Source organism: Schistocerca americana, chromosome 10 (genome assembly GCF_021461395.2).
Source record: "Schistocerca americana isolate TAMUIC-IGC-003095 chromosome 10, iqSchAmer2.1, whole genome shotgun sequence".
In the NCBI taxonomy this organism is placed as follows: domain Eukaryota; kingdom Metazoa; phylum Arthropoda; class Insecta; order Orthoptera; family Acrididae; genus Schistocerca; species Schistocerca americana.
The window spans coordinates 112,229,747-112,252,452 of NC_060128.1; the positions used below are offsets into that span (position 1 = coordinate 112,229,747).

The 22,706-nt window shown below is 44.3% G+C and overlaps 1 protein-coding gene across 1 annotated transcript in view; it reads right to left on the minus strand.

Moving 5' to 3' along the window:
• LOC124552285 (CUGBP Elav-like family member 4) overlaps positions 1-22,706 on the minus strand; it is a 205,229-nt gene that overhangs the window by 135,951 nt on the left and 46,572 nt on the right. The window contains exons 2-3 of the mRNA XM_047126562.1: positions 15,682-15,834; positions 12,437-12,578 (exon numbers count right to left, since the gene is read on the minus strand). Of these exons, the coding sequence (XP_046982518.1) occupies positions 12,437-12,578; positions 15,682-15,834 (295 nt within the window). The remainder of the gene's footprint in view (positions 1-12,436; positions 12,579-15,681; positions 15,835-22,706) is intronic.

Below are 22,706 nucleotides of genomic sequence, written 5' to 3' on the forward strand. Positions count from 1 at the left end.
GCATCACCCCGGCACCCCTGTTCCCAGAACTCCTGAAGACAGACGTTGACTGTGGATATTGTTTCACCGATACACTCTCTTTGACTGTTACTTTGTGCCAGGAAGGGCTGTCAACAAGGGAAGTGTCCAGGCGTCTCGGAGTGAACCAAAGCGATGGTGTTCGGACATGGCGGAGATACAGAGAGACAGTAACTGTCGATGACATGCCTCGCTCAGGACGCCCAAGGGCTACTACTGCACTGGATGACCGTTACCTACGGATTATGGCTCGTAGGAACCATGACAGCAACGCCACCATGTTGAATAATGCTTTTCGTGCAGCCGCATGACGTCGTGTTATGACTCAAACTGTGCGCAATAGGCTGCATGATGCGCAACTTCACTCCCGAAGTCCATGGCGAGGTCCATTTTGCAACCACGACACCATACAGCGAGGTACAGATGCGCCCAGCAGCATGCCGAATGGACCGCTCAGTATTGGCATCACGTTGTCTTCACCGATGAGTGTCGCATATGCATTGAACCAGACAATCGTCGGAGACGTGTTTGGAGGCAATCCGGTCAGGCTGAACGTGTTAGACACACTGTCCATCGAGTGCAGCAAGGTGGAGGTTCCCTGCGGTTTTGGGATGGCATTATGTGGGGCCGACGTACGCCGCAGGTGGTCATGGAAGGTGCCGTAACGGCTGTACGATACGTGAAACCCATCCTCCGACCGATAGTGCAACTATGTCGGCAGCATATTTGCGAGGCATTCGTCTTCATGGACGACAATTGGCGCCCCCATCGTGCACATCTTGTGAATGAATTCCTTCAGGATAACGTCATCGCATGTTCTCCAGACATGCGCCCTATCGAACATGTCTGGGATAGATTGAAAAGGGCTGTTTATGGACGACGTGACCCACTAACCACTCTGAGGGTTGTACGCCGAATCGCCGTTGAGGAGTGGGACAAATTGAACCAACAGTGCCTTGATGAACTTGTGGATAGTATGGCACGACGAATACAGGCATGCATCATTGCAAGAGGACGTTCTACTGGGTATTAGAGGTACCCGTGTATACAGCAATCTGGACCACCATCTCTGAAGGTCTCACTGTGTGGTGGTACAACATGCAATGTGTGGTTTCCGTGAGCATTAAAAAGGGCGGAAATGATATTTATGTTTATTTCTATTCCAATTTTCTGTACAGGTTATATACTACCAAGTAACATAGCTCGATGAAACTTGAACCATACTTAGAAAGAACTGTTACAGGTTACGCAATGAGACGAACTTTTATTCAGAGACAATAGTTACACTGAAGTCACTGCGAGGTACGATGGTCCCCTGGACGTTGCAGAAGGTGGGACGCAGTTGTTAATAGGATGTATGACGACCACAGACGAGAGTGCATGCTCTGCGACGTGTTGCCGTGCTGGCCACAAGATTGTTAAGGAGTTGTTGTTGTAGGACGTTCCATTCCTCCACCAGCACGGGTAACAACTGCTGGATCGGTGTATTTGGACGTGCTGGAGTACTCATCCAACATGTGCTCGATGAGGCTTAAGTCGGCGGAATGGGCAGGCCAGTCCATTCGCCAAAACCTGCGCATTCGATGGGGTCGCTCAACGTCATTCATTTAAATCAAGTCAGGGCCGTAACTCTGACATCTGAGAGTACGGTGTTAAAAGATTTGAAGGTTATTAAGCCCATACAACGTTATGCACTCTTAGACCATAGCACTGGAACGCCAAAATGATCACATTCCACAGTGCTGAACGTAATCTGATACGGTGAGAGGTTTTAACACGTAAAGCTCCCAGGAACAGTCTCAAACATGATCGTTTTGGTGGTCCAAACGCTATGGTGTGGGGATTCATAACGTTGCATCGACATAATGACCTCCAAATCTTCGAACACGTGACACCTTTCTGTTATCGTTATTCTGACACCATACTCCCCCCCCCCCCCCCCCCCCTTGTGCATTTTCTCAGGAGAGCATCGTGCCCAGACTAGATGGCAGTGAGCGACTGCATCAGATGGCGCACGTAGAGGGGCTTTTGGAACGAGAGGATATTCGGTGAATGGACTGAATCACGTTTTCCCCCCACTCAAATGTGATAGAGCAGTTGATAGATGCTTTGGGGAGACGTACTGCAGCAAGTCGACATGTACCAGTGACCATCCAGCAGTTGTCAAGCGCTGTGATGGAGGGATGGAACTCCGTACAAAGCTTGTGGCCAACGTGGGAGCGTTCATTCCAGTCTGTTAAGAACCGTGTCTCGCCTAGTTTAATGTCCAGGAGACCATCATAAATCACGGTGGCTTCAGTGTAATTACTGTCTTTGAATAAAAGTGTCATTTCTGTTGGTCCCATTGCGTATTTCCTTCCTTTACCTTCTGCACTACAGTGTAGCAGTTCTTTCTATGTGTGGTGCAAGACTGATCGAGCTGTGTTACTTCTCAGTGACACACTATTCGAAAGTTACTTTTCTCCTTAAGTTTTGCACACTTTGCACATTTAAAGTTTGACAAGCAATCACTTCTTTTTAGTTCCCAGAAATGGACTTAAACAATTATATGAAATGTATTTGGTTGAAAACAATACAAAATTCAGTTGTAACAGACGAATAACCGGCATTCTTGTCTACAAGATAACGGTAACGATTAGGATTACAAAACTGTGTATGATTTCTGAGTCTGTAATCTAGGTATTACTGTATTTCATTTAATCTGAGTGTGCATGATCCTCGGTGAAAGTCTACTGTTACAAGCGGTGGTCATGAAGTTTAAATTACCACAAGAAAATAAATTTACATAATTACTATGTTGCTTGGTTAGAGATACATACCTGGATCTGCATTCCTGGTACACACTGAAACCTTCCTGCCACATTACCGTAGTTTGCAACTAAAGCAGCCGATATGAAATGGCGCAGCCTGTTTAAAACGTAGAACATCTTGAGGTAATTCGTTTCAAGCATTAGACAGAGGATAACGCCGACACACTCCATGCTGAGTTGGTGGAAGTGCGCCGCAGCAGCAATGCGCCATCGTACACTCTAAAGAAAAAAAAGCGACGCACCATGAAGCAATTATCCGAATGGGACGGAATCGGTAGATGTGAAGTATATGTACAGACAAAAAAATGATTACGATTCCAGGAAAATAGGATGATTTATTCAAAAGAAACAGCTCCAGAAACTGAGCAAGTCAATAACGCGTTGATCCACTGCTGTCCCTTATGCTAGCAGTTATTAGGATTGGCATCGATTGATATGATTGTTGTACCAGATTCTGCCCAGTTGACGCATTAGATCACAAAATCCTGAGATGGCTGGAAGCATATAATGCTCCAAACGATCTTAACTGGGGACAGATACGGCGATCTTGCTGAACAAGTTAGGGTTTGGCAAGCGTGAAGACAAGCAGCAGGAACACGCGCCGTGTGCGCTGGCGTTATCTTGCAGACGTGTAAGCCCAGGATGGCTTGCCATGAAGGGCAGTCACATTGGCATACCACTGCTGTCCGGAGCGCGCCAGACACACCTTCCGCCTGGAATCTCTTTGACCGGAGCAGCATGGTGTTCAGTGATGAGTCATGCTTCGAACTGAGGCTCCAATGACCAGCGAAGACGTGTCTGAAGACGCCTCAGGCGGCGGTGGGATACGACCTGACAACCAGCAGTGATGGTCTGGGTTGCCATTTCATTTCGTAGCAGGACCCCTGTGGTTATCATCCGCTGCACCCTTACAGCATAGCGATACGTCGACAACATTCTACGCCACATTTTGTTGTCTTTTATGGCAAACTGTTCTGGTCTCACATTTCAGCAAGATAATACCGCCTGCACGCGCCGAAAATTTATACTGCTTGTCTTCGTGTTTCCCAAACTATATCTTGACCAGCGAGGTCGCCGGATCTCTTCCAGATTGAGAACATTTGAAGCAATATGGGCAGGGCCCTGCAACCAGCGCGGGATTTTGGCGATGCAATACTCCAATGGACAGAATCTGACAGGATACCCCTGAGAAGAACATCCAACAAATCTATGAATGGCAAACCGTATAACTGCTTGCATAAGGATCAGAGGTAGACTAACACGTTATTGACTTCCTCAATTTATAAAGCTCATTCTCCTGAATAAATCATCAAATTTTTCTCGAATTGTAATCATTTGTTTGTCTGTGCATGTACATCACAACTACCGATTTCCGTCACATTCGAACAAGTTCTTTGTGGTGCATTTTTTTTTTTTTTTTTTTTTTTTTTTTGTCTAGAGTGTACCTTCAGGAAAGACTTTCTAACACTTAAATTTATGTTCGATGTTAACAAATTTCTTTTCAACAGTAAAGCTTTTCTTGTAGTCGCCATTTTATATTTTATATCCTTTCTGCTTTCGCTATCGTACGCTATTGTATTGCCCAAATAGAAATACTTATCCACTACTTTTAGCTTATGATTTCCTAATCTATTTACCTCAGCATCGTCTGGTTTAATTCGACTACATTTCATTACCGTTGTTTTGGTTTCGTTAATATTCATCTTATATCCTCGTTTCAAGAGACCGTCTGTTCCATTCAACTGCACTTCCAGATTCCCTTTTCCAAATACCTCCTGGCGTTCCTTCAAGCTTGCTCAATGTACAGACTGAATAACATCGGAGATAGCCTGCAACTCTGTTTCACTTCCTCCTCAACCACTGCTTCCATTTCACACCTTTCGTCTTTTATAACTGCCGTCTGGTTTCGGTGAAAGTTGCAAATAACCATCTGCTCCCTGTATTTTACTTCTGCTACCTTCATAAATTTAAAGAGCATTTTTCAGTCAACACAGTCAAAGGCTTTTTCCAAATCTGGAGATGCTATAAACGTAAGTTCGCCGTTAACTTATCTTCTGAAGGAAGTCACAGGGCCAGTATTGCTGTGCCTGTTCAAACATTTCTCCAGATCCCTACTAAAGTAAGCCATAGCGCCAATATTGCCCTGAGATTGCCAACTCCTCTCAGGAGCCCATACTGATCTTCCCTGAGTTTGCCTTCTACGAATATTTCCATTTTTTTTGTAAATTATTCATGTCAGTATTTTGCAATTATGACTTCTTCAGCTGATAGTTTGGTAAGATTGCCACTTGTCAGCAGGTACTTTCTTTGGAATTGGAACTGGTACATTCTTCGTGAAGTCTGTCTGATATATCTTGCTCAACATATGGAATAGTCTAGTCATGGCTGACTCTCCGGAAGGTAGCAGCAATTCTGAGGGAAGTTGGTTAATTAGTTACACGTTACACATATCATTTGAACGATTCTTTTATCGAAATAATATGGAACGAGTCATTTTGCAGGGTATGTATACATGATTAGGGTTAACATTAATGAACACATTATTTTTAGTTCCACTCGTGTATCTACCTTTTTTTTATTAGCTTACGATTTTTAAGTAGAAATTCATCAGTGGCATAGTAGGAGTTGTCCAGGAGAAATAATTTTGAATTAGATTTAAAACTTGCGTCACTACCTGTCAGACATTTTATGTTATTGGGCAAATGATCAAAAATTTTTGTTGCACTGCTTGCTGAACCGCTTTATGGGCCACTGGTAGCTTTAGCAATGGATAATAAAGGCAACTTTTCCCTCTAATGATGTAGGTGTGAACGTCTCTGTTCTTCTCAAATTGCGACCGATTATTTATGACTAGTTTGATCAGTAAATATGCGTATAGTGATGGTGCACTTAAAATGCCTAACTCATTGAAGAGATACCGACGTAACGTTCGTGGATGAACACCACATATTATCCTTACTGCTCGCTTTTGTGCAATGAATACTTAATTTCTAACTAATGAGTTACCGTAGGAAATTATTCCGTAAGACATTATCCAGTGGAAGTTGCTATGTTTGTTTCCAAAATTACCAATTATACGAGGAGCGAAAGTAGCTGAACTTAATTGTTTGAGAAGCTCAGTAATATGAATGCCGTCTATTACAGGTGCCTTGTTTCGACTTAGGCCTTTCAGTACTCTGTCAAAATCTTCTCACAGTATCTTATCTCCTATCTCATCTTCAACTGCTTCCTCTTCCTTTACTATAACATTGCCTTCACGTTCATTTCCCTTGTGTAGCCCCTTTATGTACTCCTTTTACCTTTCGGCTTTTCCTGTTTTGCATAGCACTGGTTTTCCATTTGAGCACTTGAAACTCATAAAGGTCCTTCACACTCCCCTTGTGTGGCGCATACTCACTTCTACGTCTTTCCCTTGATGAAGATACCATTGCGGCGCAGATATTTCCAGAATGACGACGAGGTCATACTCGAGGTGAAGGATTTCCTGAACAGCGAAAGCACAGGCTTCCACAAACAAAATTTCCGCCGTCTCTCGGTTTTGAAGAATCGAAGGGTCAACATAGAGAAGCAATAACACCATCACCAGCAGAGGTGAAGGCCGGAGAACAACTGGCCTTACTTTGTCCGAACATGATGGCCTGGATTTTGGCGAGATTGATCGTTTTGTACCAGAGACTACGCCAGGCCAGAAAGGAAATAGTGGCAAGCAACAAACTGTGATTAATACGCCGTTTTGAAGACTGTCGCGCCACCACCTATCGGAACTATATGGGCCGAAGCGGATTATTCGACAATGTCCCACAGCAAATTCCAAATTTTTTTCAACCGAAGCTGGATTAGAAAAAAAGAGTGTTGCATTACTTGCTGAACGCCCGTCGTGCATTGTAAGATAATCAAGTTTAATGTTATGATGGGTCGTGCAGAGCACTATTCTGGGGTTTCTTGTGTAATTACACTGATTGACAGTGAAATTGTTTTAGAGGTAATAGGTTTTTCTGGTGTATTTTTGGGTGCTGATCTCAGGTATAGTAATTAGGATGTTCATTCAACAGTAGTTTTGAAACAAATGCAGAATTTCTGAGAAGTATGCAAAATGTAGTTATTTAATCGTTATAACGGCGTTATTGGTTTTCGGAGGCTTCTACAAAAAGATGTTTAACTTTATTGTGTATAATACAACTACCTATAGAATTCCGTGACATTGTAATGTTGAGGCCTTTATGTTCGTTTTACATAACGTTTTTCACGCAATGTTTAGCAACGTGTAATAAATCGACTGGTGTCTGCTTTTGTGAATTTCATGTCTCCAACAGACTTAGTGTATTTTGCATACTATGGGGTACAGGTTAGGGATTAGCACAAGTCACTGGTCCCACATCGAGTGTGTTCAAGTTGTGCTCGCTGTGCAAATGGGACAGTCGTGCAAAAAGATGAGCACTGGTCTCAGAATATCTGGCCAATTAGAACGCCAACAGCTGGACGGAAAAATTACTATTTAGTTGAAACGGGGATCTAAAAGAATTCCTCCTTCCACTTCACACAAAACTTGGCATTATGAAATAATTTATTACAGCCCTACGAAAAGCTGAGGATACTTTCAAATATGTGGCAAGTAAATTACCATGGCTATCAGAAGCAGTTATGAAAGAAGGGGCGTTTCGTGAGTCCAGACGTTCACACACTAAAAAAGGACGATAACTTGAAGTCGCAATGAACAAAATTTAAACATCTAGGAAATCCTTTAAACAAATTGACAACAAGTTTCTTGCAACTACCAAAGATCTTGATTACGAGAATTAGTTAGAAATATACTGGCTTACTTCAAGGTACTGGATGCTTGAAAGAGCTTGAAGCTGCACTTTCTGGACTTCCGTATCAGCTGTTTTCTAGAAACTGTGGGTGCTTTAAGTGAGGACCACGAAGAAAATTTCCATCAAAACATTAAACAAATGGAACGGTAGTACCAGGACTGATGGCTGACTACTGCTGAATGCTCCACAGGAGGTATTCTCAGCCAGTGAACGGGAGAAAACGCAACGGATATTTGCGGGAAAGAAGAAGTGACATCAAGATTTATGCCTTTGTATTGGACGTGATGAACAGAACACTTCATTATAATGCTAGAATTCCTTATTTTCCCATGGATTTTATTTTAAATGTAGTTCTTTCGGATGTATTTTTATATGAATTTTCTGGGGTCTTCATAATTATTTTGTGGAAAAACCTTATGTTTCAGAGGAAACTCTTGGCGTTTCTGAACTCAGGATATCAAAAAACATTAGAATCACTTAGAATGATTGAGAAAAAATAGCGAAGTCTAAATTTGTGAGGAGTTGCTAGACCACCAACGGCCGCCTCCTCAGGTGACTGATCGAGGAAAGCTCATAAGATATAGTGGGTACCGAGGAAGTAAAATATTCACGGTGGGCCAAAACTATATGGCCAGGGATGAGTCAAGAGCCATGGAGAAGCCAACACCTCTAGAATGGGCATGCAAACAGAGTGCCAATGGTCTTCCAGGTTGGGGTTGTTGCAGAGGTATACCTCCCTACTCATGCTAAAAAATGCACTGGTCAGGTCTCTCTACAAAAGTCGCCGAATCAGGACTACCTCAACTGGAGTCGCGCATGGCGACGGAAATTGGACTCGTCTTCTGGAACCTGGAACGCAAGATGCCCACACGGACCAGGATGTGCCCAGAATATGACCAAGGAGGTAGAAAAATACAAGCTGAAAGTTGTAGGTCTCCAGGAGATTAGACCGAAGGATACAGAATTAATCAAGATATGCTATGGAAATGTCCTGTATGGAGACTGGCGAGCGCCATGAATCAGAACCTGTTTTCTAGGTACATGACTCAGTAATAAAAGCATTGAAAGAGTTCTAGGGGTGTACCCTTGATTAATACTGGCTCCCCCTGCGAGGATAAGGAGGAATTCACAAACGAGGAATTTTACACTTAATTGGACAATGTGTGTTAGTCGTTGCCAAAGCATAGTATTAAAATAGTATTTCGTGGTTTTAACACCAAACTGGGTCAAGAAGAGATGTATAAACCGGCGATCAGTAATGCAAATCTGCGTCAAGATAGCAGTGACAGTGATCCCATTGGTCGATTTCGCAATTGACAATGGTATCTGCATCAAGCGAACATGCTTTCGACATGAAAACATAAAGGGACATGGATGCCACCAGACGAACAAGCCATAAATCAGATAGACCACATACGATACGTATCCAGAAGTGGTATGAAAATAGCATCAGAGTTACACGAGCCTATAGAGGACCACATTGTGACACCAATGACTTTCCGGCGATGAGTAAGATGAACATTAAATTTATGTAGGTGTCTGGAATAGGTAAGCAGATTACATATTATGATATAAACAAAGGCAGAGATTAAAAAATGCAAGTCAACACTAGCAGAAATCCTTAATAAAAGTGAGGAAAAGGTATGAGACTGTGATATCAACTATGATTGATCTCAAATTAAGGAAACAAAACAGGGTGCATCCGAAAGTCTAGGCAAACAAAAGAGGTCAGATAAGGTGTGATTCAATGAAGTATGCCAGCAAGAAACTGAAGAGAGGAGATTATCTAGAAAGAGATGGTTGAAAATATGAGGGATCCGGAGCTAAAAGACAGGTATTTCAGAATGAGGAAGGGAACAGAAACTATATTATAATGGCTATTATACTATATAGGAGATACGGAAATGTTAGAAGGGGCTAATAGAAGAAGCCGAAGAGAACTGTACCCATCACAGGACAAAAGAAATGTACAAAAAGTAAAGAAAGAAACACAGGTATATAAGAAAAAAGAAACATTCATTAAATACAAACAGCAGAAGATTATCTCGATCTGCGATCAAGTAGAATGGCTATGGACAGAGTAGCTTGCAGTATTACCAAACTGTGATGATCTCATTGAATTTCTTCCATGTTACGTACAAGACCCCAAGTAGAAACCCCAATGCAGAAAAAATAAGACAAATAATCAAAAACCTAAGAATCAAGACCTTCGGTGAGAATCAAATTGAAGGACAGCTAGTAAAGAATGCAGGACTGGTGTTGGTTAAAATAATTACGAAACTGTTAAAGGACGCTTTGGAATATGAGAGAGTGCCTGATGACAGGAAAATGACCGTAATCTGCCCTATACTTAAAAAAAAAAAAAAACAACCCCCTGATATGTGATAATTATATAGGGATTGCTCTCCTTACTGTAAACTACATAATTATGTTTTCGCATTTACCGAAGAGAATGATCTCATTGCAGAAGGAATTACAGGGGACTATAAATATGGTTTGAGAAGGAAGAGATCAACTGAAGACCAGCTTTTAACGCTTAGACAGGTATCCAAGAAAGGTTGAGAACATAACGTTGACATTCACGTGGTTTCTGTTAATTTAAAAAACGCTTGTGACAGCCTACATAGGGGCGTAATCACCAATGTCCTGAAAGAGTTTCAGTTTCCATAAAACTTAATAGTCTAATACAAGGTGTTTAGAGAAAACCTATTGCAGAGTAAAGATCACCAAAGGAATGTCAGAGCATTTTCAATTCAAAACTGCTCTTAGACAAGGAGACGCATTATCTCCAATACTTTTTAATTTAATTTTAGAAAAGATACCCAGAGAACACAAAAATTAAACTAAGAATAAAACTGTATAATAACACAATAAATTGGCTAGAACATGTGGACAATGTTCTAATAGTGGTAGCAAAGAGGACTTGCACCTCATGACAATTTCTTACGCAAATATTACAAGGAGAGCAGGTTTACAAATTAATGAGGCGAAAACTGAACACCCAATGATGGTACCCCATTGACAGGTGATGAAACAACTCTCAAAAGAATGCGAGGCGCGTGAGAAAAGTAATGAGCCTCACAACATTATTAGCGATCTGGCAACGCTGTATTGTGCTGCTTGTGTAGACCAGTATGTTCATCCATTCCAGATGCTTAGGCCGAGTTTCAGCTCCGTACTGCCATCACGTGATTTTTGGAAGCGTCTTCAGTGAAGTTGTGTTTTTGTTGTGGGTTACGAAAACGGAACAGCAGAATTTAGAGTAAAACTTTTGTGCCATCCAGTTTTGCGTTAAACTTGGGGAATCCGCGAGTGTGACATTTTAAAAGCTGTAACAGGCGTATGGAAACATTTCTTATCAAGACTTCAAGTTTTTCGCTGCCACAAATCATTTTGGGAAGCCCCAGAACACATTGGTTGGTTCAAATGGCTCTGAGCACTATGCGACTTAACTTCTGAGGTCATCAGTCGCCTAGAACTTAGAACTAATTAAACCTAACTAACCTAAGGACATCACACGCACCCATGCCCGAGGTAGGATTCGAACCTGCGACCGTAGCGGTCGCGCGGTTCCAGACTGTAGCGCCTAGAACCGCTCGGCCAGCCCGGCCGGCAGAACACATCGGAAATGAACTTCGCGCAGGGAGACCTCCAACCTCAAAAACCTACGAAAAGATCAAACATGTGTGTGCTCTTGTGAGACTGATTCTCCAGGACAAACTTTCAACCAAATGTTTAACAAGGATGTCCTTAAAAGGTTCAGGGTAAGGGTGAGTCGAGTGAGACCTGATACTGCAGACAAGAGGGTGATGCACTACGACAACGCCCCATGTCACATGGCCACTTCCATCACGGAATTTTTGACCTCAAAAAGCATTTCTGTTGTTCTACGGCCCCTCCCCCTTCCCTATTCACCTGATCTGTGCCCTTGTAACTTTTTCGTTTCCTGAAATTGAAAAATATCTCGAAAAGTCTCCGTTTTACGACTCTGGAGAAAATTCAAAAGAATGTGACACAAATTTAATGGGCCTTCCGGTCGAAGCCTTTCAGCACTGCTACCAAGACTGGGAACAATGACTCCGTCGGTTTATAGCTGCCAAATACAACTATTTTGAAGGGGACAATATTGCTGTCTGGAAAAAAATCTTTGGTAGATAAAAAATCAGTCTCATTTAGACATAATTAAGTAGTTGGAAGCATTTTTAGAATGGAGATTGTGATTTAGGCAAGGATCACTGCGGCAAATACAACGTCGTTTGGCTTACAGGACATGCTGTGCAGTAGAGCAGTTTCGAGAAGTTTTAAAATCAGATTATAACAGAGTGTAATTCCCCCAGTAGCTCTGTATGGCTCTGAAACCTTCACATTAAGGAAAACAGATGAACGAAAACTGCTAGTCTTTGGGGGAACATAGTAAGGAAAATATTAGGCCCAAAGAGGGACAACTAGTTACAGGAATGGTGGATATATTTTTAAAAAAGGGACTGGTAGCTTATAGCGCCTGAAGGATGAAGAAAAGAAGATTGATGCGGGCAGGACATCTAATTAAGATGGAAGAGAAAAGACTGTCGCGAGTGGCATTCTAAGGATACGCTAAGGCAAAGGAGCCCATGAAGGCCATGGACAGATGGAAAGATTGGATGTGGCTTTGAAATGGAGACTGGGCCACAAAAGCCAGGAACAGAAATGATTGGGGAGGGATGTAGAGAATGCATATGGTCACCCATGCCGAAGTGACAATTAAGAAAAAGAAGAAGAATTAAGAAGAAATTAATAGAGCTGTGTTGTGTGACTTACCCGACGTTGGCGGGACGACGGGATTGGCGATGCCGTTGAGGCTGGGGTGGTGGGGGATCTGCGCCGCCAGCGCCGCCATGGGGCTGATGTAGGAACCCTGCGCCGTCGCCGCCGCCATCAGCGCCGCCTGCTGCTGCATCACCTGCAACGTACACAATCGCGTCCTGAGGACGAGTCGCCACAGAGCAGCCGAAACGGTACCTGCAGTCTTCAAGCATTGTTCACTTACATTAAGCCAGCAAATAACTCATAGGCCGGCTTGAACCCCACAGTGCTTTACTAGACTTTAGATCAGTATGACCCGTCATTGTTTGATAGCTGTGTTAGGATTAATGCATTACGGAACTAAGCGAACTGCACGCATAGTTGATGTATAAAAGCTAAACAAACCTAAAGTGAGCCTAACGAGAGGATTGCAAGCAGCGTTCAGTGAATTTGAGAGTAAAGTCTTCCTTTCAACTGGCACTTGAATATCGAAGAGGCAGATATTGAAATAAATTGTTGTGAAATAGGAAATTTATCTGAAGATAATGAATTAAGTGAGAGAATATACAGAGATTATGCAGAAGAATTTGTTCCCTTCTAGCAGTAATTTATTGTAGGTCACCATTTCCATATTCCTATCTTTGACTCACTTACCCAGCCAGTTCGTGGGAGACCTACATCTTGAGATGGACTCCAGACTACAGTGTAGCTCAGCCATTTTCCACAGTACCAAACATTACCACAAGTGAAAGCAGTGTAAGTGAGGGGTAAAAATTCTATGACCAAGGAGGAATAACAACTCAGACCATTAGAACCCTTTTCTGGCCCTTAACAACTGAGACACGAAGCTGCATTTCTTCAAATAATGTTTGTGTAGCTAAGAATTGTATGTGTGGTTCTGTTACAGCCAAATTAATGCAACCTTTTATTTATCATACTGTAAAGTAGTAGTAATTTAACAATTTATTTTATCTTGTAAAAACGTGTATATCATATGCACTCAATATACACTGAAGAGTCGAAGAAACTGGTCCACCTGCCTAATATCGTGTATGGACCCCGCAAACACGCAAAAGTGCCGCAACACAACGTGGCATGGACTCGACTAATGTCTGAAGTAGTGCTGGGGGGAACTGACACGGTGAATCCTGCAGAGCTGTCCGTAAGAGTCCGTAAGAGTACGAGGGGGTGGATTTCTCTTCTGATGAGCTCGTTACAAGGCATCCCAGATATGCTCAATAATGTTCATGTCTGGCGGGTTTGGTGGCCAGCGGAAGTGTTTAAATTCAGAAGAGTGTTCGTGGACCACTCTGTAGCAATTCTGGACGTGTGGGCTGTCTCATTGTCCTGCAGGAATTGCGGAGGTCCGTCGGAATGTATAATGGTCATGAATGGATGCAGGTGATCAGATAGGATGCTTACGTACGTGTCAGCTATCAGAGTCGTATCTAGACGCATCAGGGGTCCAATATCGCTCCACCTGCACACGCCCCACACCGTTACAGAGTGTCCACCAGCTTCAACAGTCCCCTGCTGACATGCAGGGTATATGGGTTCATGAGGTTGTTCCCTACTCATAGACGTCCATCCGCTCGATACAATTTGAAACAAGACTTGTCCGACCAGGCAACATCTTTCCTGTCTTCAAATGTCCGTCATCGGTGTTGATGGCCCAGGCGAGACGTAAAGCTTTGTGTCGTGCAGTCATCAAGGAAGGGTACACGAGTGGGCCTTCGGCCCCGAAAGCTCATATCGGTGATGTTTCGTTGAATGGTTCCGCACGTTGACACTTGTTGATGGCCCAGCATTGAAATCTGCAGCAATTTGCGGAAAGATTGCGCTTCCGTCACACTGAACGATTCTCTTCAGTCGTCGTTGCCCCGTTCTTGCTGAATCTTTTTCCGGCCGTAGCGCTGTCGGAGATTTGATATTTTACCGGATTCCCGATATTCACGGTACACTCGTGAAATGGTCGTACGGGAAACTCCCCACTTCATCGCTGCCTCGGAGATGCTGTGTCCCATCGTTCTTACACCGACTGTAAAAAAACGTTCAAACTCACTTAAATCTTGATAACCTGCAATTGTAGCAGCAGTAACTGATCTAACAACTGCGCCATATGCTTGTTGTCTAATATAGGCGTTGCCGACAGCAGCGCTCTATTCTGCCTCTTTACATATCTCTGTATTTGAATACGCATGCCTATACCATTTTCTTTGGCGCTTCAGTGTATAAATCAATCCTATAAAAGATTCACATGCCGTGCCACTTAAATTATACTTTGGTACTTTTTTTTATCTGTTCTTTTTTGTTATGCCATCTCAGTGCAATTCGTGTCTACCATTAGCCTGCGTAGGAGTAATAATACGAGTTCATTTGATAAAAGTAACATTCTATAACCCAAAGAATAAAAACACTGCTCTGGTTGCAGCTTCTAAAAAGAAAAAAAAGTAAAAGGGGATTAGTGAGTTAAAGCTAAATTATCTTATGTACACAGAGGACAGAAAATTTCAGGTGAACCAAGAACGATAACAAAGTGCAGATCAACTATCTATTATGAACCTTTGAGACGTATAAACGACAAATAAGTAAAAATCTATCAGTTGTACTACTTACTCTCTGTCATTTTGTAATATATTCAATACTCTTGTTTGCTGGGATGAAATGCATTTAGCATCAGGTTAATATGGTCATGGGAAAACGAAGTAATGTTACAAAGCCTCATTCTTGCTCTACAATATATACCCCTCTTCCACCCACTTCTCTCCATTCCCCAATTAACTATTCCTTGATACCTCTTGGTGGGAGAGAGGGGGACGGGGTGGACAGAGAGAGAGGGAAGGAAGATATGGACAGAAAGAGGGGGGGGGGGAGGAGGAAGGATGGTTAGAGAGAGGGAGAGGAGGAGACGAACAGAGGGGAGGGGAGAAGTAGATGAACAGAGAGAGGTTGGTGGAGGGGATGTGTGCAGTATATGTCATATTCTTATGCGGGCGCGGCTGCAGGTAAACTGCCAGTTGGGAATAAGTAGAAGGGGGCTCCCGACATCCATCTGGCAGCCAAGTGAAAACTCCTAAAAGCCTTTCTGGGGACTGACAATGTTCTCCACACACAAAGATCAAAATTCTGTATTCTGACCTGGTGCCGAGTGTTGTGTACGAGTGTGTGTGTGTGTGTGTGTGTGTGTGTGTGTGACTGTAGGGAGTGATATTTATGTACTTTCGTGATATCATACTAATATTCTTCCGTATGTTTTATGCATACAGTACCTGCGCGTAGGCGCCGTAGGCTCCGAACTGGTTGAAGACGAAGGGGTTGAGCAAAGACATGTTTCCGGCCATCTGCTGCATGCGTCGCAGCTGGCGCTCCTTCTCGGTGTCTGCGAACTTTACCACCAGGCTCGAGGACGCTCCCTGCAACACACAGGCGCGAGCGATGGCTGGCTACGCTCTGACTAGCCCACTACACCGCCACTTACCCACCTCCTTCTTACATCGGACGGCACAAGGAACGACAGCTGTCTGTAGCACAAAAACAATCTGTCCTTAGATACAGCATCTGATAGATGTAAGCTTAACAATCCACAACTCCGTTATAAATCAAAGTCTGCTGTCTCCCCCCCCCCCCCCCCCCCCCCCGCCCCAACAACATACGCACACTTTGTGTACAATGGATTATGTAAAGATAGTTCATCAGAAGCTAATCCTGCAAAGAAGATTAAAGTGATAAGCTTGCCAGCAATGGTAAATTTTAATAATCATTCTTAGTTTATTACTTATTTAACAATTATTATTTTTATAGTAATATTAAGTATTACACTATTGGCCATTAAAATTGCTACACCAAGAAGAAATGCAGATGATAAACGGGTATTCATTGGACAAATATATTATGCTAGAACTGACATGTGATTACATTTTCACGCAATTTGGGTGCATAGATCCTGAGAAATCAGTACCCAGAACAACCACCTCTGGCCGTAATAATGGCGTTGATACGCCTGGGCATTGAGTCAAACAGAGCTGGGAGGGCTTGTAAAGGTACAGCTGCCCATGCAGCTTCAACACGATACCACAGTTCATGAATAGTAGTGACTGGCGTATTGTGACGAGCCAGTTGCTCGCCCACCATTGACCAGACGTTTTCAATTGGTGAGAGATCTGGAGAATGCGCTGGCCAAGGCAGCAGTCGAAAATTTTCTGTATCCAGAAAGGCCCGTACATGACCTGCAACATGCGGTCGTGCATTATCCTGCTGAAATATAGGGTTTCGCAGGGATCGAATGAAGTGTAGAGCCACGGGTCGTAACACATCTGAAATGTAACGTCCACTGTTCAAAGAGCAGTCAATGTGAACAAGAGGTGACCGAGACGTGTACCAATGGCACTCCATACCATCACGCCGGGTGATACGCCAGTATGGCGATGACGAATACACGCTTCCAATGTGCGTTCAGCGCGATGTCGCCAAATACGGATGCGACCGTCATGATTCTGTAAACAGAATCCGGATTCATCCGAAAAAATGACGTTTTGCCATTCGTGCACCCAGGATCGTCGTTGAGTACACCATCGCAGGCGCTCCTGTCTGTGATGCAGCGTCAAGGGTAACCGCAGCCGTGGTCTCCGACCTGATAGTCCATTCTGCTGCAAACGTCGTCGAACTGTTCGTGCAGATGGCTGTTGTCTTGCAAACGTCCCCATCTGTTGACTCAGGGATCGAGACGTGGCTACACGATCCGTTACAGCCATGCGGATAAGATGCGTGTCATTTCGACTGCTAGTGATACGAGGCCGTTGGGATCCAGCACGGCGTTCCGTATTACTCTCCTGAACCCACCGATTCGATATTCTGCTAAGAGTCATTGGGTCTCGATCAACGCGAGCACCAATGTCGCGATACGATAAACCACAATCTTGATAGGCTACAATCCGACCTTTATCAAAGTCGGAAACGTGATGGTACGCATTTCTCCTCTTTACACGAGGCATCACAACAACGTTACACCAGGCAACGCCGGTCAACTGCTGTTTTGTGTATGAGAAATCGGTTAGAAACTTTCCTCATGTCAGCACGTTGTAGGTGTCGCCACCGGCGCCGACTTTGTGTGCATGCTCTGAAAAGCTAATCATTTGCATATCACAGATTATTCTTCCTGTCGGTTAAATTTCGCGTGTCTTCGTGGTGTAGCAATTTTAATGGCCAGTAGTGTATTATTAAACTACATTTATCTCCCCATGAACCATGGACCTTGCCGAGGATGGGTGGCTTGCATGCCTCAACAATACAGATAGCTGTACCGAAGGTGCATCCACAACGGAGGTATAACTGTTGCGAGGCCAGACAAACGTGTGGTACCTGAAGAGGGGTAGCAACATTTTCAGTAGACGCAGAGGCAACAGTCCGGATGATTGACTGATCTGGCTTTGTAACACCAACCAAAATGGCAGTGCTGTGCTGGATCTGCTACGGCTGAGAGCAAGGGGAAACTAAAGCCGTAATTTTTTCCGAGGGCATGCAGCTTTTCTCTGTGGTTAAATGATGATGGCGTCCTCTTGGGTAAAATAATCAGGAGGTAAAATAGACTCCCATTCCCATCTCAGGCCGTCAGTGCGGTGACTACTCAGAAGGATGCCATTATCAGGAGAGAAACTGGCGTTCTACGAATCAGAGCTTCGAATGTCAGATCCCTTAATAAGGTAGGTAAGCTAGAAAATTTAAAAAGGGAAATGGATTGGTTAAAGTTTGATATAGTGGGAATTAGTGAAATTCGGTGTCAAGAGAAACAGGACTTCTGGTCAGGTGAATACAGGATTATAAATACAAGATCAAATATGGGTAATGCAGGAGTAGGTTTAATAATGACTAAAAAATAGGAACGTGGGTAGGCTACTATGAACAGCATGGTGAACGCATTATTATAGCCAAGATAGCCACGAAGTCCACACCTGCCACAGTAGTACAAGTTTACATGCTCCGAAGATGATGAAGAGATTGAAGAAATGTATGATGAGACAAAAGATGTTACCCGTTCTGTTGGTGTATCAGCACGGACTGTCCAAAGTGCCTACATTGAATGGTGTACCACTCGAAGCCGTGTATCACGGCGTAAGAACACTGGAGGCTGAAACATGCTAAACCGACGGGAACCGGAGATGAATGTCATGCCTTGTTAGTGACAATCGGTTACAAACACGACAGGAATTGGCGCTGTCAACAAATACACAGTCAACTCAACCCATTTACGAGCGAACATCGTGAAGAATACTCCGTGCAATGACGTTTGGAGACTGGTACCTCGCGAAAGGCCGTTTTCAGGACGGCAAATAAAGCTATACATCTTTAATGGGTCGAACAGCACAGAAACTGGACAGCAGATGCAGTTTCGTCCCACCACTCTTTATTTTGCTTCTTTTAGTCGATGCAAAGCGTAGGGCGCACCAATGGTCCAACCCGCTGTGTTTGGAGGGTGTAGTTCAGTCCAGAGATGGTTCTTTGATATTTTTGGGATTTTTTTGGACATTGAATTGGGCTCTCATATTCAGAATACCACGACCATAGACCAGGTCGTTTATTTCACCATTCTCGGTGAGCAAGTGCTGCTCTTAATTGTTATCTTAGTGATGAATGTACTGTTGGTACTCCTGCTTTCCAAGACGATAACAGACGTGTCTAGAGAGTTGTACATGTATATTCAAGGCCTGGCAAACGCTCAAGCACCATCGATTGGCCTACCCAGTTACTCAGTCTTAATCTCGTACAACATATCTGGTACTGCTTGTAACAGTGGGATGAAACGCAGAAATCAGCGAGATCTAATCGTCTCGTAGTGGTTTCAGTTGGATGTGGCATTCCTTACCTGATGAGGCCATTATCGACCCTAGAGGCAGTGTCACAAGGTATTAGCGTGATGAAGACTGTAAGGAAAAAGAAACGACGCACCATAAAGGAATTATCCAAATGAGAGGGGTGTACTTGTACAGACAAATAAGCGATTAGAATGAGATTTTCACCCTGCAGCGGAGTGTGCGCTGATATGAAACTTCCCGGCAGATTAAAACTGTGTGCCGGGCCGGGACTCGAACTCGGGACCTTTGCCTTTCGCGGGCGAGTGCTCTACCATTTGAGCTACCCAAGCACGACTCACGCCCCGTCCTCATAGCTTTACTTCTGCCAGTACCTCGTCTCCTACCTTCCAAACTTTACAGAAGCTCTCCTGCGAACCTTGCAGAACTAGCATTCCTGAAAGAAAGGATATTGCCGAGATGTGGCTTAGCCACAGCCTGGGGGATGATTCCAGAATGAGATTTTCACTCTGCAGCGGAGTGTGCGCTGATATGAAACTTCCTGGCAGATTAAAACTGTGTGCCGGGCCGGGACTCGAACTCGGGACCTTTGCCTTTCGCGGGCAAGTGCTCTACCGTCTTTAATGCGCTTGCCCGCGAAAGGCAAAGGTTCCGAATTCGAGTCCGGCCCGGCACACAGTTTTAATCTGCCAAAAAGTTTCAAGCGATTAGAATTTCAGAAAAATTGGATGGTTTACTCGAGAGAAAGAACTTCACTGGCCTTGCAAGCAGTTATTCGGGTTGGCATTGACTGACAGAGTTGCTTGATGTCCTCTTGAGAGATATTAAGGCAAATGCTCTAATTGGCTCGTTAGGTAGTCGAAATCCCGAGCTGGTTTGAGGCCCTGCCCATAATGCTCCAAACTTTCTCAATTGGGGAGAAGTCAGGCAACCTTGGATGCTGCGGATGGCAACCAAAGACGTCCTGGTGTGAAATGAAATAGCAACCAAGACCATCTCTCATTGTCTGTTCGTATGGCGGACGACACTCAGGTTAGTAGCTCGCCGCTGCCTGGGGCGTCTCCAGGCACGTCTTCGCTGGTCATCGGAGTTCATTTCGAAGCGAGACTCGTTACTGAAGACAATTATAGTCCAGTCAATGGGATCCCAGGTCGAATGTGCCCAACATCACTGCAAACGGGCTTGATGGAGTACAGAGCTCAATGGTATTCGGCACAGGGTGCGCCGTGAGCTCAGGCTCCTTTCTGTTAGTCACCTATTAATGATCCTTGTGGTCACTCTAGCACCAGTTGCACGCCGGATCGATGATAATGATAAATCCGGGGCTTTGAGTGCCTCTGTAACGATTGCTCGATCGTTCTATCGTCTCCACAGATTGACTGCTTCTTTCTTGGCGCTGTGTTCAGCCATCGTTCACCCATTGCTGCCAACATTGTGGAATAGTGGCACGGCTTCTATTCAAATGTCGACCGATTCTCCGATTGCTCCAATTGGCTTCTTTGACACCAAATAGACATCCTCTCTCAAATGTTGCCATCTGCGTGTGTTGTCCGCACACTTCTTTGCCAGGCATGTTTACTGTACAACTTAGTACACGGAATGAAATTCACAAAGACGTTATGCCGTGGTATCGACATGTCTCCTGTTCACTAGCCTCGCCTGCTGCCGGGTGAAATTGGGCTGCAGTGTCACACATTCATCCATCGGTCACTACAGTTTACAATTTTGCATTTTCCGTCGATATACGTATGAATATCTGTTGGTGACCAATGCGCATAACTCTCTCGTGATGGGTGTTTTTTTTTCTCCTAACGATGAATGCTCGTGTTGACAAACTTTTTGCCCAAAACGCTTACTTGTAACTTAACCTGTAACACTAGACTAAGAACGGAACATAGCCAGTGGTGGTCCCAAATGATCATTTACTTTGTCGTATTTTCCACTCTAAATTGTACTGACAGCAAGGCAGCAAGGCATGATTCAAGCGAAGAACACACCAAATTTCGTCTTTCCTCTGCTCTCTCGTAGCAGTGAGGATCTATCTGCAAGGGCCGACGACGTCGTAGGCGATTTCACGCACCATATGCCGTGCGAAGCTAACATTAGTTAGGTACACAGAACCGTTATCGCTGTTCACAGGCGTCGAGTCTTCGGACCTTTCGCTGTTAACTGTCTGAACACACAATTTATAAATGTACGGGAGTGCACTAATAGGACAACGGATATCATCCTATCGCGCTGCGTCTGGCGTAATGGAATTCCCGACCGCGCTGTGCCACGAGTTGAAAATTTGAGCTCGGTATGTCTAGAGTGAAAGAGCAAGTACGTGTGTGTTAGAGAGAAAGAGAGAGAGAGAGAGCGAGTGAGTGAGGAAGGGGGTGGTGGAAGGGGGATAACGTGCAGAGTTCGAGAGCTAGCCTAGGGGGCAAAGAAGAGAGGGTGGTTTGACGAAGAGGGCAGATGGGTGGAGCACCGTGTGCACACCGAGCTCTAAATTTAGGCGGTGCTGACATTTCGCTGCGTGACCCCGGGCCCTCGGCTCTCGCTTTGATGCTGTCATGGTCGCCTCTTTGACTGCACTACAGCGCCACAGGCGAGTGTGCTGGCCTGTGCTTGCCCGCTCTCAGCGGCGTGTGTGTGTGTGTGTGTGTGGTGTGTGTGTGTGTGTGTCAGTGCAGCAGAGAGAGAGAGAGAGAGAGACGGAGACAGGGAGACAGGAGAGAGAGAGAGAGAGAGAGAGAGAGAGAGAGAGAGAGAGAGAGAGAGAGAGAGCGAGACGGAGACAGTGAGGGAGGGAGAGAGAGAGAGAGAGAGAGGGGGGGGGGGGGGGGGGGGAAGGAGGAACAGTTTGCAACCAAACATGCATTCAGTTTACGATTTTCCTGCCAACAGTGATGTGCGTGTGTATCAATTTCTATTTCAGCGCAGAAAGGGAAGAAGGAAAACATGCCGAAAATTGGAGACTATTTGTGTATTTTTTTACTCAGAAACGAACAGTTAATATTATTGCCGCTGGTGTTTTAGCAGTAGTATTAAACATAGCATATTATGACCATATCAGTGCGCAACAACAACTAGAGTAAGTCCACTTCTGCAAATAGCTTGGTGCAACAGTTCTTGGCGATAAGAAATGGGATGAGCACCGTAAGTAAATAATGTAGCAGAACTGTTTCCTTTACTAGGTTGCTGGGATAATACAATAAGTTTACAAATGAGATTTTTTCGATCCTGTCATAGTCGCCACTTTGACTGCATTACAGCGGGCATGTTAGGCCTAGTGGACACAGAAATGACGAGGCGCGGATAGTAGAACTGAGGTGGGACGTGGGTACCAGCCCAGTATTCACAAAATAAAATGTGGGAAACTGCCTAAAAACCACATCCAGGCTGGCCAGCACATTAGCGTCCGATAGGGTATCTGGCCAACATGTAACACTAACAGTGACAAATCCAGAATAACTTAGTGACCCTATGACATG